The 18448-nt window shown below is 53.1% G+C and overlaps 1 protein-coding gene across 2 annotated transcripts in view; it reads left to right on the plus strand.

The window, feature by feature from the left end:
* Positions 1-7246: 7246 nt before the first annotated feature.
* Positions 7247-18448, plus strand: part of Ahrr (aryl hydrocarbon receptor repressor) — an 82787-nt gene continuing 71585 nt past the window's right edge. The window contains exons 1-2 of one of the 2 annotated variants that reach the window (XM_015490425.2): positions 7247-7374; positions 17117-17189. In XM_015490425.2, the coding sequence (XP_015345911.1) occupies positions 17125-17189 (65 nt within the window). In that variant the 5' untranslated portion in view covers positions 7247-7374; positions 17117-17124. Of the gene's footprint in view, positions 7375-12425; positions 12556-17116; positions 17190-18448 lie in introns of those variants that run through there. The other variant, XM_048813941.1, reaches the window with a different exon arrangement.

Consider the following 18448-nt stretch of genomic DNA (forward strand, 5'->3'; position numbering starts at 1 on the left):
GGCCTACTTGTAGCTCCTCATCAAACAGGGAAGAAATGTGCCCACTTCCCCAGCATCCATCATCTTAGACACCCGTGCCTGAAGCTGCATCCGATGGGACCAGCAGGACAGGCATGAGACAGGGAGACGAGGTGTCCCACAGAGGTGAGGCCACTCCCAGCGGCCCCATGCCAACTGGAGGACTTGGGCCCTTCACCTGTGAGCTTTGCGTGAAGGAGATGGGTGGTGTAGTCAGACCTGTGGGGAGGACGTGAGGACATTTGGATTCTTGTGGGTGCCACCGATGAGAAACTGGGTGTCCATGGGGTCCACTGGGGCCTGTGCTGGCCTAGGATGGGACCTGGAGGGTGAGGGTTTCTTGTCTGGTATCTAGTTGTTGGGATCATTAGGGGCTGTGGTGGCAGAGTGGCATTGTAGATGTCACTAGCCAAGGGGCCTGTGGGGCTTTATGTGACTCCATTGTGGGGTTTCCTGGGGATCATGAAAATTTCTACTCACATCCATGATGGTTGCCTCCTGGACGTTGACAAGCTGTGACCGAGACCAGCAGCTGACCCCACCCCCGTCCAGTGAGGTCAACTTTCACACCTCGGACCCACGAGTTCAGTGTGCATTGCCCGCTTCTTTGTTTCATGGGCACCTGACTGCCATCTAGTTAAAGCCCCAGTCTCTCCACTTCCTCCAGGGTCCCAGCCCTACTGCCTTGCTACTGGAGGAGCCTGTGGAGGGTGCTCCCTCCTCGTCTCAGCCCCACAGGCCCCATGATCAGCCTACTCGGCCTCATCTCCCTGCTCTTATGCCTGGGTACACCTCCACCACACACCTGAGAGTCCCTGTGCTGCACACCTGAGAATGCAATACTACTTTCAGGAATTCAGAATGGCTGGGGTAGAATGTTCAGCCAGTGGAGATGGTGGCCAGTGGCCTGGGGACTGAGGTGGGGCATCCACCACTGTTCCCTGGAAGTTCTGGGAAGGCAGGGGCTTACAGAGCCTACCTGAAGTGCAGTAGGGCCCCCAGCCCCACCCACCCTCTGCATACCCCTGAGCAGGCTCCTGGTGGGGTCTGAGCAGTAAGAACCAGGACACCTGGGAAATGCACCCAGTAAAATGCATCGCTGGCCTCCTCCCGCAGCACCCTCACAGCCAGTGGGACACCTACGGCCTTGGGCCACGTGGGGGCAGTATGGTCATGCCACAGAGGACCTGTCAGCTGCTGGGAGGGTGTTCACAGCAGCTGCAGAGGCTGAGGGCTGTTAGCATCCCCCAGTGCCGGGGTGGCTATGGGATGTGGCCAGGATGCTCTAGGCAGCTCGCTCTCCTGTTGTCCACTCAACTGGTCGTCAGGATGGAGTGAGTGTGGATGGATGGAGTGAGCCAGGGACAGTAATGGACAAGGCACTGGCCTGGAGAGGCCAGGCCTGCTGAGACCTGCAGCAAGTCCTCTCCTGTGTCCTCAAGATCAAACACCCTCCTGCCATGGATGATGTGTGCATGGGTTGGCACCTTGTCTGAGCACGGAAATGAAGAAACAAACCACTCTCCACCCTGGAGTTCCCACCAAACTTCAGAGGGCCCTTCCTGAGGGGAAACAGTCCACATAAAGCTAAGGCTGTCCCTCCTGTGCCATCACCTGGTCACCCCTGGAGCCCACTATCCAGATAGAGGTGGTGTTAGCAGGTGCAGGGAGGGGAACCGGGGTCAGGATGGGGAGATAAGGGATCCTGTCCCTGCCATGGGCTCATGCCAGATTCTTTGAGCTTCCACATCCTCTGACAACCAGGGGCCTCCCTGCTGCCTGGAGGGTGAGTAGCAAGGTCAGAGTTTGTCATGACACGAAGGTCAAGAGCCAGCCACACTCCTGGCTTCTCAACATTAAGTGCAGCTCACGAGTTCACGTTGGCTCTCATGTGCCAGTGCATGTGACATTATCTGACTGGTGTCTGGTTCCTCAGAGGCTCAGGAGGCTGCCCCTTGTGCCTCTGAGAGGCAGACCTTGCCTGGTGGACGGGTTGGTAAGGGGATTCTTGCCTATCTGCATATGTCTGGTACACGTGAAGTTCATCATGCTTACCATGTCTGAGTACACAATCCAGTGGCATTAAGAATGTTCACTTTGCTGTGTGACTATTGTCACCCGCCATCCCCAGAACTTTCCATCTTCCAAAACTGAAGCTTTGCCTGTATTAAATACCAGCTCCCTTTTCCTCCTCCCCTAATCTTGAAAACCCCTTCCACCTCTGTCTATGAATCCAACGACTCTGTGGACCTCGGCCGAGTGGAACTTTATAGCTCTTGTCCTGTTCAGGTGTACTTCCCTGAGCATAATGTCCTCCAGCTTCTCCCAAATTGTTTCAGGTGTCAGAATGTCCTTCCTTTTCAAGGCCGAGTAAATCAAGAAGGTGTGATGGCCTGTTATGTGGTCATCTATCAGTGGAAATGTGCAACCAAACCCAGGGGTCACTAAGCCACATTCCCCAGATCTTTTTATCTTTACTTTGAGACAGGGTCTCACTAAGCTGCCCAGGCTGGGCTGGTGCTTGGATCCTCCTGAGTCTGGGATCACAGCATGGCCATCGTGCCTGGCTCAGTCATTAATTTTTGGAGAAACTGCCCCACTGTTTCCACAGAAGCTGCACCTTTTACATTGCTGCCAACAGTGCTCAAGTGTTCCAGTTTCCCTGCATCATGGCCAACACAAACTTTCTGTTCCCCCTTTCTCTCCTCCTTTTCCATTCTTTGTCAGAAGTCATCCTAATGGGTATGAGATGGTATCTCATTGTGTTTTGTTTTGCATTTCCCTAATAATGGTTACTTTGTACATTTTTTCATGTGTTTATTGGCTACATATGTTTTTTTGAGAAATGTATTTTCAAGACCTTTGCCCATTTTAAAATTGGGTCACTAATCTTTTGTTGTTGAATTGTAGGAAATTTTTATATATTCTGGATACTGGAATATTTTCTCCCTTTTTGTAGGTTGCCTTTTATTCTGTTCATTGTGTTCTTTGATGCAAAAAACAAGTTCCAAGTTTTTAGGTAGTCCAACTTATGTATTCATTTCTTTTCATCATCTTCTTTTGGTGTCATAACCAAGATATCAGAGCCAAGGCTGTCATCAAGTGTTCTCCTTCAAAGGCAGTACAGTTCTAGCTTTTATGTAGAGGTCTTCAATTCAGTTTTAGTTAATTTTGCCTCTGATATGAAGTGAGGCTCTGACCTCATTGTCTTGCATGTGGACATCCAGTTGGCCCTACTGCATCATTGAAAGGCATTCCTTCCACATTGATTGGTCTTAGCACAAAGGTTGAAGCAAGAATTAAAGACAAGGAGTCAGTATAAGTAGGTAATTGGGTCGGATCATCTGCCGCAGTCTGGCTGGGCACAAATCAAGAGCCACTCAAGCAGGAACAAACTTTATTTCCGAACTACCCACACGGCCTTCCCCTGGGACACACCACACACCAACCGGAAATCCCTCCTCCGGCACTTCCCCAACCAACACGAACTCTACAACTCTAAAGTAGCCGGCTCCTGAGGCCGACAGCAGGGGTCTAATATACAATTGAATACACAGCTTAACATAACCATCATCATCATCTCAATGGCTTGCTGATGTCACCTCTCAACCACTCCCAAAAATGCCATTTGTCATTCCAACTCGGCTATGGCTCTCAGCAATCATCAGTAGTGAAAATGGAGGCCTATTTGGGTCTGGGAAGTTGGAGATTGCCCCTGGGAGACTAGGTGATGTTAGTGGCTGCTCTGGTCAAGGCTCCAGGGCTCAGGAAGGACCCTGATCTGCATCTTGCTGATTCAGGTGTCCTTGGTCGGTGGATCCCCTAGTCTATTTCCTGTTTGGACTCCTTACAGCATGTGACTTGAATGCAGTTTGGCCCCACTGGCCACACCTGTCCCTCCAAGATGGCTGCTGCTCCTTCCTGCCTGCTGGGTGGGCCCCCTGAGGATCTACAGATAGCATCTGGAACCCTGGTTGCTCGACCCTCCTGCTCTGCAGGTAGGGACTCTGGGACCCTCAGCTACCTGTGCAGATGGGACATGAAGGTGTGTCCAGCCCAACATTCCTTCCTCACCTTGCTGCCACCCAGAGCCACAGCACCTGCACACCCAGGTGGGAGAAGGTACCTAATGCTGTTGGACCAGCCAGCAGGACAGACGTCACAGTGACTGAATGGTGGGAACTTCCCAGTGGTCTTTAACAAAACGTCCAGGCCCTTCTCTGTCCTCTGAGAGAGTTTGGGGCCAGAAAACAGCCATAGCTGAGGGGTAAATGCTGTGAGGCACTAGTACTGCATGACATAGCTTTTAGGGAGCAGCCTGTACCAACTGGGTCCTGGCCTGGCCCCCGAGGAATCCACTCAGTCCTGCTGCCCTGAGAAGAGGCCCAGGAAGCTCCTGCCCAGTTCTCAAAAGGATGTGGAAAGGAGAGGGCAGGAGGCAGAGCCAGGAGCAGTGGGGGTCACCACCTCCCCATGCCCAGTACAGAGAGCAGCTTGGCCTTTCCACACTTCAGGGAGGCCAACTTGGGCCTCTTTGGGAGAGGTGGGGCTTAGAGCAGCCTTGGGCACCTGCAAGGCCACCCTTCAGATACTGCCACAAGAGCTTGCTTGAATGGCCACATTCCAGGGATGTGGTGTACCCTGGGCTGGGCATGGCATCTCTGTCTTTTCCATGCTGCCATCCCCACGTCTAGTAGGCAGAGTCCTGGGAGGTCTGAGTGGCCCCGAGGAAAGTATCAGTGCCCAGCGGGTGGAAGTCTGAGTAGGGGAGTGCTCAGAAGCACAGTGCTCTGATTCCAGCTGAGGGTCCTGATGGGAGGAGCGGACAGGGAGAGTTCTGGGGAGGACCTGCAACAGACCCCTGCACCTCAAGGCCGAAAGGGGATGCTGTGGGTGGGGGTCAGCTGATCATGACAGAACACCAGGCCCCCACACCTGTCTTAGTCAGAAGTCACGGAGGCAGACATGTCCTGTGCCTGGGAACTCTGCCTGGGAGACCAAGAGCTCTCTGGCTAGGGTCCAGAGAGTCAGAGCTCTCCACATGGGACCTCAGGGGGCCTTAAGGCTCATGCCTCCTTTGGTAGAGAACTAAGGACTGTGGGGATGAGGGGCCTGTGCCTCTTGAGGGCAGTTTGAGGGGAAGAGGGGCAGGGACTGAGGTTCCTGCTACACCTATGTAGGCAGCTTCTGCTTCAAATCCCCAGGAACAAGTCACTCCTTCCCCTGGCTCTGGCTGGGGAGTGCCACTTGTGCCTGTCCTGAGATGTGGGGCTGTCTCCCACGGAAGGCAAGTGCCAGCTCTATCTAGGAAGCTCCAAAGGTTTTGGGAGGGATTCTCAAGGCACCAGCCTTGACACAGCATACCCCTCCTCTCTGGCACTGCAGAGAGTACCACCACATATGCCTATGGTCCTATGCTCCGCAGCAGTTCACAAAAGTGCACCATGATTCTTACAAAACGTACATGGATTATAGACATTTTGAAAAATAAAAAGAAATTAAAGTCAACAGGTTACCTCAGAGCTTTCCAGTTTCTTCCATGCATAGTTCACTTCACAAAAATTGGATCAAGATACAACTAATGGTTTTTTTAAATTCAGCAATATTATTTCATATCAAAACCCACATAAAACCATCAGTTTTTTTTTTGTTGTTTTGTTTTTTGTTTTTTGTAGTGGGGATTGAACTCACCACTGAGCCACATCCCCAGCCCAATTTTTTTTTTTTTTTTTGTATTTTATTTAGAGACAGGATCTTACTGAGTTGTTTAATGCCTCGCTTTTGCTAAGGTTGGCTTTGAACTCACAATCCTCCTGCCTCTGCCTCCCGAGCATTGTTGAGCCTCTGCCGGCCAGCAGACAGAGCTCTTGCCAGGGCAGAGAGGGACTGAGCAGTCCTCTGGACTCACCTGAGAGACACACAAGCAGTAAGGAGACAGGCGCTTCCCGGGGCTGTGCACTCTGAAGGGAGGAGGGGCAGGGCATCTTCTGAGGTCCAGGAACAGCCGCCCAGAGTGTCTGGGGAAGAGCGCTCACAGCAGGCGGCCATGTGAGCCGTCAGAAAACTGGATTTTCCTCAGGCTTGTTGGGAGCCAGGAGTAGCACCTGGGGGCTGCGGGGAAAGCCTGCGCTGTCTACGGGGCTTTGATGTAGACCTGAGCCGATACCGAGGAGCAGGCGAGGCGCCACCAAGGGACTATCCCACGCGACCCGGAGGGAGGTGGCGTGAGTAGAGGGGCAGGCCAGGAACCTTGGAAGTCCTTTAGGCGCTAGATAGAGACATGAGACGGTTCCCACGGGGCCAGAACTGTGCACCTGGTCAACCCACGCCCCAGGGTAAAATGGTGTCAAAATCACGATGTGTCTCAAGGATGGAGGAGAGCAAGGGGGCTGAAAACCATCTGGGATGGGAAGAAAAGAAGGTGCGGCCCGAGGCCTTGGGCGACCTGGGGGCGCACCTGAGGATCTAGGGAGGTTCGGAAGGCGCAGGGGGCTGGGTTCCGGGGACCCTTGGGGGAGGACCCCGTGCATGGCAGGGCAGCGCAGAGTCTGGATCTCCAGAGAGAAGCGGGCAGTGCACGTCCGTCCTGTAAGGACCCTGAAACATTGAGGAGACTACATCTCTCTAAGACATTAACGTGCTTGGTGCAGATCTCATTCCTGGGAAGTTCAGGGTCAAAAACTCACAAAAGTGTCATACTGACATTTTATACTTCGCAAAAACCTTTTGATTCTGGAAACAGCAGACAGGGCGGCACACGCTAGCCCCACATTACCTATTCCGAGGCGCAGGTCTGGCCCCGGGCTGGTTAGCGGGTGGAAGGAGTCTGGGCCTCCTCACCCGCGCACCACCGTAGGATGCCAGTTCCGCCTTCCCAAGCGCAGGTGGGACCCGGCGCGTGGCGCTGGAGGAGGAGGGTCAGGGGCTCTGGTGGTGCGCACTCAGCGAGTTGCAGGGCGCGATCTCGCCCAGGCATGCAGACACTGGAGGACCTCGAGGCGCAGGATTCTATCCGAACCCAGCACGCGCAGACCTGGGGGTACCGCGGGTCCTCGAAGGGCGCAAGCGTCACCATGCCCAGACACCATGACCCTGGCGGGACCGAAGCCTGGAGGGACCAGAATGCGGGGCGGCACCGGCCGGGATGAGGATGCCCGCGCGCGCCCCCTGCCGCCTCCCCCTTTCTGGCCGCTCCGGGGCGGGGCGGCTCGCGTGCCGGGGTGGGGCCGTCCTTTTGCGCCCGCCCTGCCGCCTGGTCCCCGAGATGCGAGCGCCGACAGCAGCACGGCCACAGCTCCCGGCCAGGGCGGCTCCCCGCGTGGTACCGCTGGAGCCTCCGAGCCCCGCCGGCCCCGGGTAAGTGCCCTCAGAGGGCTCTGCCGGCTTCTCCGCCTCCCCACCTCTGGCTGCTTTGGCCGCCCGGGACACAAGGGACCTCTGCTTCCACCCATCCTTGCGTCGCCCTGAGGCTGTTGGACGTGGCGGGCATTCTGGAATCAGTGGGGGTTCCTCACTTACCACCTAGACCTTTGAAGGAAGCCAATCTACTTTCACCGCCCCGGGTCCTCAGTTTCCCCTGTCCAGGAATATTCTCAACCCCAATCCCCTCCCCCGCTGCTGATGGACAGTAGCCACGCTAATTTGCCCTTTGCTCTCTGCGCAAGTTCTTTTAGACAGACCCTGGCAGGGGGCTCCCTCCAGGCCACCTGAGCCCTACCAGGGGCCAGTGACACAGTGGGCAGAGCCTTGTGAGGGTGGCAAAGTGGGCCTCTCGGTTGGGGTCAAACATTTCCAGGCAGGGCTCCTGCTTGGGAGGGAATTCCAGGGTTCCAGGAATTTGCTCTGTTAGTGGCAATTTTGCTCCTAGAGTCTTCAGTGGCCGAAAATCCCAGATTGTGGATACTTTCAGAGAAGGATGAGGGACTAGGAAGCTGGTTTTTTACTGGAAACTGAATGCACAGACCTGGGTGGGGAGGCCATCTGTGCAACTCGCTGGGAGGGGGCAGTCCACAGCTGTGACTGGCCCCGCAGGGCTCTACCTGCCAGGGCCCAGGCCTTGACAGTTCCAGCTCCTGTGTGTAGCTTCACAGGCCTGTTTCCTGGTTTGTTCCAGAGTTTGGGTCAAGTGGGTCAGTCTGGGATGGCCACCCCAGCTGTCCTGAGGAAGGTGGGGGCTTGCCTCCTCAGGACTGTGCGACCAGCAGCAGGCTGTGAGGGTCCTGCAGAGGGTGTGTGCCCACACATGTGTGCATGCATGTGCTCTGGGATGTCTGGCCCACAGAGTTGTGGGTACTGGACAGTGTGTGATGTCTTCTCCTGGCCTGGCCGAGTGATCCACAGCAGAGGATGCTCCAGGTAACAGAGGATGGGCCCACTTCTTAGCCCATACCCACCACTGGGGCCTCCTGCCTCACCCTGCAGATTCCCAGAGGGGTCTGGGACCGTGGGCTTTCATCAGGGGAACAGCTAAGTGGCCCTAACTCAGCCTCACGGCAGCCATGTAAGTTGATAGTTGTCACCCATTCACAGATGATGTCAAGGTGGCACCTAGGGCTCTGACCAAGTGTGGCTTCCCATCTCCAGCAAGATAGTACCTCCTTATGGTCCCAGAGCTGTTGAAAATGCAGGTGGATGAACTTGGGGCACCCGGCCTTGGACAGTGTAGATGGGCTGCCTGAGGGTGCGCTCTGTTTCTCTGTTCCTCTTCCTCTTGGTTTCTAAAATGAATGGGTACTGCTCTTGTAAACGATCAGGTTTCCTGGAGAAGCACATTCACCATTTTGTGGACAGGAGGCCCACAGGCTGCCCGTGGCAGGCCGCACTCGGCAGTGCAGGCTTACTTGTGAGAGACACTTAGGGGTTTGCCACTGGGAAGGACCCTGTGCAGGCCACCAAGGTCCTTCCCCCATGACTGGGAGGCATCCCTGCCTGCCTCCAAAGCAGGGAAGGAGGCTGTTCCTGGCAGACCAACACAGCCCCACTAGGAGGGGTTCTGCTGGGAGTCTGGCTCAAGGGACAGAGGAGGGTACACAGCACCCCGTGGGAGGGGGCATCTGTGCAGTGACACCACCACCTTTGCCCAGGACCCTCAGACAGGCAGCAGGCATAGGGAGAAACCAAGTGGTGTCGGGTGAGGGTGGCTGTGTGGGATTCTTGCCCCCAGCCCTGTGCAGTGGGCTTCTGGATCAGTGCTGTCACTCTGGGTGTTTTGTGCCAGGACCGGCATTTTAGGCCTCGCCAGTGCTGAGTTGGACATCCAGGAGAAAGTGGCTTTGGGCATGTGGCAGTCACAGGGGTACCCAGTGAGTGGTGGGTAAGGCTGGGGAGGGCATCTTGGCTCCCACCTGGGTTCCTGCTGCTTGGAGGGAGTTTGAAATGTAGGTGAGTGAGGACTGTCTGCATGGGCCACCCGGCAGCAGCCTCTGCCCTCCTCCATCTTCCTGGTGTTCTGGCCCCTTCCGAGGCCCCAGAGCCCTTCCTACTCTGAGGATTGGGCCTCATTTTGGCATGAGGGTGGGTCAGGGTGGCAGTTCTGGGGTTGGGGTCTCTGGGGATATGTGGTCAGCCCATCCCCTTCACTGTTTCTGACTTGGAGGGCGGTCCAGGGGTTTGTTGCAAGCCCGGTCTTCTCAGGGTGCCGGGAAATGTCCCTGGCCTGTTCCCCCCAGGCTGGGCCAGGCCTGGGTGCGGCTTGGGAGTTTCCTGTCTGAGTTGAAAGACCTTGCCGTCCAGATGGGATGGCCTTGCATACTGGCCTCCCGCCTCCACATGCCCACTCTGGTTTCTTGGAGAAGTGTACTGGTCAGCCCTGGGCGGCTCCAAGGGTGAGACTGGAGTCCCACACCACTCCCAGGAAGGCTGCCCCTTCTGAAGGCCAGCCCCATACCCGTGCCCCTCCACTTCACTCAGCCACTGTGCCCCACCACCGCCCACCCTCCTGTCATCCAGAAGCCCGGACACCTCCTTCTCTGGGAGTCATCCCACTGGCTTGACTCCCTCAGGCCCTTCAGCTCCTAGCCCTCTCTGTGCCCTCCAGAGACCTACCTGTGCCCAGCCCAGGGAGTCCAGGTCTGTCCTGCCCTCAGGGTCCTTCTGAACACTTCAGAAGCTGTGTCCACAGATGTGTGTCAATGTTTAACCTATGTCTTTTTCCTGAAGTACAGTGCACATCACTGAAGCTGACCGTGTATACTTGAGTTCTGTGGTGCTTGGCACATTCAAAGGTGTGTGATCCCTACCTGTGTCTGGTTCCCAGCGTCATCATTACTGAGTGGCCTTAGCCATTCAGCAGCCACGTCCACTGCCTGCATTCTGGGTGCTTGTGTATGTAGAGTCAGGTGACCCTTGTCTGGCCTCCCTCAGTGCCACCCCCCAGGCTCAGCATGCTGCTGTGTCATGGCCCCATCCCTTCCTGTGGCTCTTCCATCGTGTGCACAGGCCACGACTTACCTATCTGTGGTGGACACGTGGGCTGTGTACCCTTCTTGGCTGCAGTGAGCAGGAGTGTGCGTTCTGGTGCAGGTTCTGCTGGAACATGTACTTTCAGCTCTGCGACGTCCCTTGGAGTGGCCTTGCTGGCTCGTGGGGGACTCTGCCATGCACCATGGCGGCTCTGCAATATCCTGTTCCAGTCCCCACCCCTAACAAGATTGCCATGCTGTTAGTATGAGTGCTGTTGGTGTGAGTGCTGGGGGCTCATTTCACGGGGTTCGATGTCTGTTTGCTCAACGTGCAGGAGGCTGGGCTCCATGCACTGACCACTTGTGTGGCGTTTGTAGAGAAGCTCAAGTCCTTTGTCCATATTTTAATTGTTTTCTTATCTTTTTGTTGTTGAGCTGCAAGAGTTCTATCTGTTCTGGATTTTAGGCCCTATCAGATGTGAGTTGTCAATTTCTGCTCGTTTTAGTCAGCTTCTTCAATACTGTGACTAACAGACTGGATAGGAACAATTTTAGTTTATTGAGGGGCTCACAGTTCCAGGGGTCTCAATCCATAAACAGCAGGCTCCATCTGGGGCTCAAGGTGAGGCAGGACAGCATGGCAGAAGAGTGGTGTGGGGAAGCAGCTCACATGATGATCAGGAAGCAAAGAGAGAGGAAGTGTTCACTCACCAGACACCCAATGTACACCCTAAAAGCTATGCTCCCAGGGACCAATCTCCTCCAGCTAGGCCCCACCCACCTTCAGTTACCACTCACTTAATCCTGCCAGGGGTTAATCCACTGATGGGGCTGACTCTCACGACCCAGTCATTTCTCTTCAAACCTTCTTACCTTGTCCCACACGTGAGCTTTTGGGGGGACCTCACATCCAACAGCACTGCTCCTGTTCTGTGGGTTGTCTTTCACTTCATGTTTTGTTTTCTTTCTAACTCGGGCCACACACTGCTGCCCAGGCTGATCCTGAGCTCCTGGGCTCAGGTGATCCTGCCTCCTCGGCCTCCCCACCTGCGTGTCCCTCACCCAGCTTTTTTTCTTGACAGGGTCCTATGAAGTATAGTTCTTGATTTTCACACAGTCCCATTTATTCAGGTTTTTCTTTTGGTACTGTTTTTTGATGCCAGTTTTAATCATTGTCAGATCTAAGATTGTGAGGACTTATTCTTGTGTTTTAGTTTTAACTCTCCATTTAGGACTCTGTCAATGTCACATTATTTTCTCGTTTTGCGTGAGGAAGGGTCCAGCTTTATTCTGCGGCATGTGGATATCCTGTTGGCTCTGCATTGTTGGTTGAAGCACTGCTCTTCCCTATGAGTAGCTGGGAATTCTGGTTGAGAATCAGTTGGCCATAGCATGGTTATTCTTGTGCCACATTTTCTCATTTTAATGCTTTTTTAAAAATACCTTTTTTGTGTGTGTGTGGTGCTGGGGATTGAACCCAGGGCCTTGTGCATGAAAGGCAAGCACTGTACCAGCCCCAAACCCGTTCTTTTTTTTTTTTTTTTTTTAATATTTTTTAGTTGTTGATGAACCTTTATTTTATTTATTTGTATGTGCTGCTGAGGATTGAACCCAGTGCCTCACACCTGCTAGGCAAGTGCGCTACCACTGAGCCACAACCCCAGCCCCCCAAACCTGTTCTTTTAATGAAGGAACTTTTCAACTATTCCAGACAAGTGGAGAGAGGTGTACAATGAGCTCAGTTAATTTGCCAGTGAGCACAGGTGGTCAGTGATCACTGAACCTGGCTCTGCCACCCAGGCCACTTGGCTCCACTGCCTTCCCACTCTGTGTCTGAATGAATCGCTGGCTCGCCACTTCCTTCCTGGGTGTTTTAGTGTGTATCTCTAAAACATGGACTTTAACCAGACTTTCCTGTTTAATCTAAGTTTTTAATTCGAATTGAGAAACTTCAGTATTAAGAAATACTGACTACAGTAGTGGAGTGACTGCTACCAAGGCAGGCAGCAGGGAGCTCTCTGGGGCTGAGGGAGCCTCTGGAAGCTGGGTCCAGGCCTTGCTGGAGAAGGGTGATACAGCCCCTGGATGGCGGAGTTCACTGAGCCTCCAGCCTCCCTGGTGCTGAGCAGGACCTAAGGTACCTCCCTTCTGCCAGGTTCCCCAGTGCCCTCTCCTGGCAGGCGAAGTAGTGCTCACGCTTCAGAGAGCCGCTCACAAGGTCCAGCTCCCTCCTGCAGAGCAGGCAAGGAAGGGTGAGGGGGAGGGTGACAGTCTCAGTGCTGCCCAGCACCTCCCCTGCTGGTCTTTGGTGTCCACGCAGGTGACAAACCCCATGGGACAGTCTACCATCCTCTATGTATTTGTGGAAAATGAGCGTCTTACCATGCTGTTGCCATTCTCTGTGCTCTCTGTCCAGGTGGCAGGCTCCTCTTGCCCCTGGAATTGGTTCCTTTGGCTTGAAGGCTTCCTTTAATACTGTCACAGCCCCTGCAAGGACCCTCAGCCTTTGTGTGTCTGAAAGTGTCCTCATTCACTTGTGAAGGGTGTTTCCACAGGGTGTAGAATTCTGGGGTTCAGGGTGTTTTTCTTTTAGAACATTAAAGATACAGATTCTCTCTTTCCCCTGCGTTGCCTCTGACAAGGAGTCTGCTGTCCTGGTTTCTGCTTCTCTGTGCCCAATGTAGTCTCTGACTTTTGAAATCATTCTGTTTGCTACTGGTTGTGAACAGTTTGGTGACCATGTGCTTGGTTTGGTGATCACATACTCTTCCTTGGGTTTCTTGTGCTTGGGGTTCATTGGACTTCTTGGATCTGAGGTTACCAGTTTTCATTACATTTGGAAAATTTTCTGCGCGCACACACACACACACACACACACGTTGTGTTTGGACACGAATACTTATTTATTTATTTTTATGAGGTGCTGAGGATCGAACCCGACGCCTCACACAAATGCAATGATCACCATGGACTGGGGCGTAGGGCCTCATTCAAGGCCTCAGAGCAAGGTCCATTCATTGTAGGTGAGATGCTGGCTTCAGGCTTTTTTGTAGATGTCCTTTATCAAGTCAATTACATTCCCTTCTGTCCCTAGTTTGATGTAAGGTTTTATTTTTTAGTTATAGGTGGACAAAATATCTTTATTTTATTTATTTATATGTGGTGCTGAGGATCGAACCCAGGGCCTCACACATGCTCGGTGAGCACTGAGCCACAACCCCAGCCCTGCCTTGATGCAAGGTTTCAAATTAGCATATGGATTTGGATTTTGTCAAGTGATTTTTCTGCATGTATTAAGATGGTCAAATCTCTTTTCTTTAGTTTGTTGATGGAGTGAATGCAGTGATTGGTTCTTGGGTGTTGTAGCAACCCTGGATTCCTCTATGACCCCACATAGGTGGAATGTATTATCTTCTTTATATATTGATAGGTCCATGTGCTAACATTTCACTGAGAATTTTAAAAAACTATTTTAGTTGTAGATGGAAACAATACCTTTATTATATTTATTTTTTTATGTGATGCTGAGGATTGAACCCAGCGTTTCCCACATGTGAGGCAAGCACTCTACCAGTAAGTTACAACCCCAACCCCTCATTGAGGATTTTTATGTCTATGTTCATGAGGAATGTAGACCTGTAATTTCCTTTTCATGGGATGTCTTCATTTAAAATGAGGGTAATGATTAACTCATACATGAGTTAAATGTATAAATCTTTCATTGGTTTTCTGCCAAAGATGGTAGAGAATTGGAATTGCTCTTTCTTGAAACTGGTAAAATATACCAGTGAAGCCATTCGGCCAAGATTTGCCTTCTTGTAATAGACAGAGTACTATCCAGGTTATATGTTTCTTTGTGGGAATCAATAGAGTACTCTCTGGGTTATCAATTTATTTATGGAATACACAGAGTAATACCTGAATTATCTATGTCCTTGTTGGAGTTGACAGACGACTCTCTGGGGTATCTGAGTCTTTGTTGGCATAAATAGAGGACTCTCTAGGTTATCTCTGGTGTGTTGGGGTAGACAGAGGACTCTCTGGAGTATCTGTGTCTTGTTGGAGTAGACAGAGGACTCTCTGGGGTATCTATAGTGTGTTGGAGTAGATAGAGGACTCTCTGGTGTATCTGTTTCTTGTTGGGGTAGACAGAGGACCCTCTGGGATATCTTTGGTTTGTTGGAGTAGACAGAGATGGTCTGGGGTATCTATGGTGTGTTGGAGTAGTCAGAGGACTCTTTGGGATATCTGTATCTTTGTTAGAGTAGACAGAGGACTGTCTGGTGTATCTGTGTCTTGTTGGAGTAGACAGAGGACTCTCTGGGGTATCTGTGTCTTGTTGGAGTAGACAGAGGACTCTCTGGGGTATCTGTGTCTTGATGGAGTAGACAGAGGACTCGTTGGGGGTATCTATGGTGTGTTGGAGGAGACAAAGGACTCTCTAGGGTATCTGTTTCTTATTAGAGTAGACAGAGGACTCGTTGGGGGTATCTATGGTGTGTTGGAATAGACTGAGGACGGTCTGGGGTATCTCTGGTTTGTTGGAGTAGACAGAGGACTCTCTGGTGTATCTATTTTTTTAAAGTGATCTGTGGGTTTTGTGTCTCTCCTAGCTTTCCTATTTCACCTAAATGTTTGAATAACGAAGAGTGTCTGTCTTAGTTGCTGGGTGCCATAACAAAATACTGCAGACTGAATGCTTTGCATAAGGACCGGTCCCAGGATTCTTCAGGAGGTCAGTTGAGGATCAAGCTACATCAGGACTTGGTTTTGGGTGGGCAACTTCTGGTTAGCAGGTGGCCTTGTTCTCACAGGGTGGGACAGGAGCTCAGAGTGTCTCACCCCTCCCTGTGGTGCCAGCCCTATGGGAGCAAGGCTCTATCCAGTAACCTGGTGTGACCCTATCATCTTGCAGGCCCTGGCTTCAATACTGTCCTGGGAAGCATTAGGGTCAGCATAGGATTTTGGGAGGACACAATTCAGTCCATAACAGTATTCTCTTACATTCCTTTTGGTGTCTGTGGGATCTGTAGTGATGTTTTTTCTTTCTTTCCTGTAAATCATGACCTTATTTCTTTGATGTGTCTGGCAAGAGGTTCTTCAATTTTGCTGATGTTTTAAGGAACACCTGGAGGTTTTTGTCCTTTACCCTTAGGCTGCAAGTCCCACTGCCTCCTCTTTATTGTTGACATCCTTCTTTTTAAAGAATTTTTTTTTTTAATATTTATTTTTAATTCTCGGCGGACACAACATCTTTGTTGGTATGTGGTGCTGAGGATTGAACCCGGGCCGCACGCATGCCGGGCGAGCGCGCTACCGCTCAAGCCACATCCCCAGCCCTTGACATCCTTCTTGATTGGGGTCCATTCTGTCTTCCAGTTGCTTACATTTGAAGCGTAGATTGTTCCGAGATGGTTCATTTTTCCAGTGAGCATTTGATGCATAGATTTCTGTCGGTGCTCATAACTGGGTCCTGTGCCACTGGATGCACTTACGTTTTCGTTTTTGTTCCGTTTATAAGAGTATTCCTAAAATTTCTTTGATGCCTTCTCTTTGGCCGGGTTATTTTGAAGTGTGTTGCTTTCCAGGGACTTGGTATTTTCCCGCTGCCTTTCTGGTTCAGTTCTGTGGTCTGTGATTGCTGATGTCCAGGCACCATCTATCCTGGACAGTGTTCTGCTGTCATTGGACAGCGTGTTCTGCGCGTTCTGTGAGCTCCATCTGCTGCTGTTTGGACATCTGCACCCTTGCTGATGTCCACTATCCTTGTCCTGCTGACCACTGAGAGAGGCATGGCCATGTCTCCAATGTCTCCCTTCAGTTTAGGCACCTTGGTTTTGTGTGCTTGGAAGCCCTGCTGCTGGGTGTGGACACATTTAGGGTGCCATGTCCTCTGGGAGAGGCGACTACTATGCGATGCTGCTTTGTCCCTGGTGATGCTCCTTGTTCTGCAGGCCACCTGATCGGCACCTCATGCGGCTGCCGGTGTCTTCAATTGGCATCTGTGGGGTGGCCCTTCTGTCCCTTTACTCAGCTTACCTCTGTCTTTAGTTCCCAGGGTCCAGCACACATTTCTGGTGTTTTCATGACCACTCCTGGTGCAGTTGGGTGTGTGTCTGTCTCCTCCTCCAAACAGCATGTGCCTGAGGTCAGATGAGGGCGTCTCAGCACCCCCAAGGCCCGGAGCCTGGGCCACTGCCGTTGTCTGAGGAAGTCTAATTAGGGCTTTGATACCCTAACTGCTTGGTAAATCAAGACCCTCTAGGTGAATGGGGCTGTTTCCCTCAGGTGGGGGCAGGTGAACTGGCCGGCCCAGCTGGAGGCCAGAGTGGAGCCGAGCACACAGAGTCAAGCAGAGGCTTTCCACAGCAGAGGGGAGGCCAGTTGGCCCAAGCAGAGGCCATGAAGAGAGACCCTTCACAGCGCGGCTCCTGAAGGTGGCTCCTGGGCCTAGGCCCTCCTCCCCAGTGCCTGTGAGGAGCTTTGCTCAGACCAACGGCGGGCCAGTGGCTCTGCTGCAGTTTGATAACCATGCCTAGCTGCCCTGCACTGGGGTCAGGACAGTGTGGACCCCCAGAGCAGAGTGGCCTCAGCTGACCTTCCTGATGCTGGTGGCTTTGGGACATCGTGGTGGACTCTGGAGGGTCACCTGGGGTCCTCTGGTGCTTCCAACTTGATTTGCCCTTTTTCATTTTCAGGCCCAGAGATGATGATCCCACCGGGGGAGTGCACCTACGCGGGCAGGAAGAGGAGGAAGCCGGTTCAGAAGCAGTGAGTGTGACGTCTTCTGCCCGGCGGCTGCCACTGGGGACCTGTGCTTTCACTGAGAAAGGGAGTTCAGGGAGGTGGGCGCAGTGGGGCTGGGCCTGCTGGTTGCCATGCGCGGGTCGCCTCTGCTGCTGGCCCTCTGCAGAGGGTGCCAGAAGGGTTCTAGAGCCTCATGCCCTTCAACACCTGGGAGGCCCTATGGGGAGGACGCCCAGAGCCATCTTGCAGGTGGTGCCCACGTGGTGAGGAGACTCCCTGGGCTTTTCCTGCCTGAGGGTGTGGGGGATATAGTCAGCACTAGATGGGACCCGGGACTCCTGTGCCCAGGGACACAGACACCTCTGTCCTGGCCCCTCCACCTGCCAGGAGGGCTGCAGGGGCACGCCTCCTCAGGAGGCCCAGAGGCCGTCACCAGCCGAAACTGTGTGTGACAGTGTGGACTGTGGTCCAGTGTGTGATGCCATGTGCGGCTGAGGGCCTCTGTGATGGAGCAGACCTCCTCCGTGAAGTCATAGTGGGTTCAAGTCCCCTGCCCACGCCAAGGCTGGTGAAGCTTCCATTGACCTGTTGGGGGCTGGATTTGGGGAGGCAGCTTCTCCCTGGTGGCATGTGGAGCTGGAGCCTCCTGGGCTGCAGGCCTGGAGAGGGCTGGGTGGGGTCTGTGTGCTGCAGTCTGGCTGGGCACGATTCAGGAGCCACTTGTCAAAAGAAACGAACTTTATTTTTAGAACCACACACACCACACCACACAGCTCCTCAGGAAAAACCCTCAGAGCCCAACTGCCACCACCGGCTTCCCACAAGCCTCTCCACCTCCCACAATCCTCCTGCTCTTGAGGCCTATTGGCTGGGTCGCGTGGGTGGAGCCAAAAAAGTCCCCCAGTGAGCAGCTCCGTGGTCTGAAAGGGCAGGGAAACAGCCCAATGAGCATCACCACAGAAGAGCCAATCAGCTAGATGTTGCTGGGGCTGCTGTGAGCCAATCATCAGCTGGCAGTCTGAAAGGGCGGGGAAACAGCCCAATGAGCATCACCGCAGAGGAGCCAATCAGCTAGATGTTGCTGGGCCGCTGTGAGCCAATCATCAGCCGGCAGTCTGAAGTTTGCTGGCAGCTGGAAGTTTGCTGGGGCCCCTTCAGCTGTGGCTCTCAACATCTCCCCCTCTCTGTTTAAACAACAAGCATGTGGCTTAGGGACCGTGCCTGCCTTAGGTTGTCCAATAGTACATATGGTCCTTACCCGTTATCCGATAAGCTGACCTCAA

The sequence above is a fragment of the Marmota marmota genome, unplaced genomic scaffold (assembly GCF_001458135.2).
Source record: "Marmota marmota marmota unplaced genomic scaffold, marMar, whole genome shotgun sequence".
Taxonomy (NCBI): domain Eukaryota; kingdom Metazoa; phylum Chordata; class Mammalia; order Rodentia; family Sciuridae; genus Marmota; species Marmota marmota.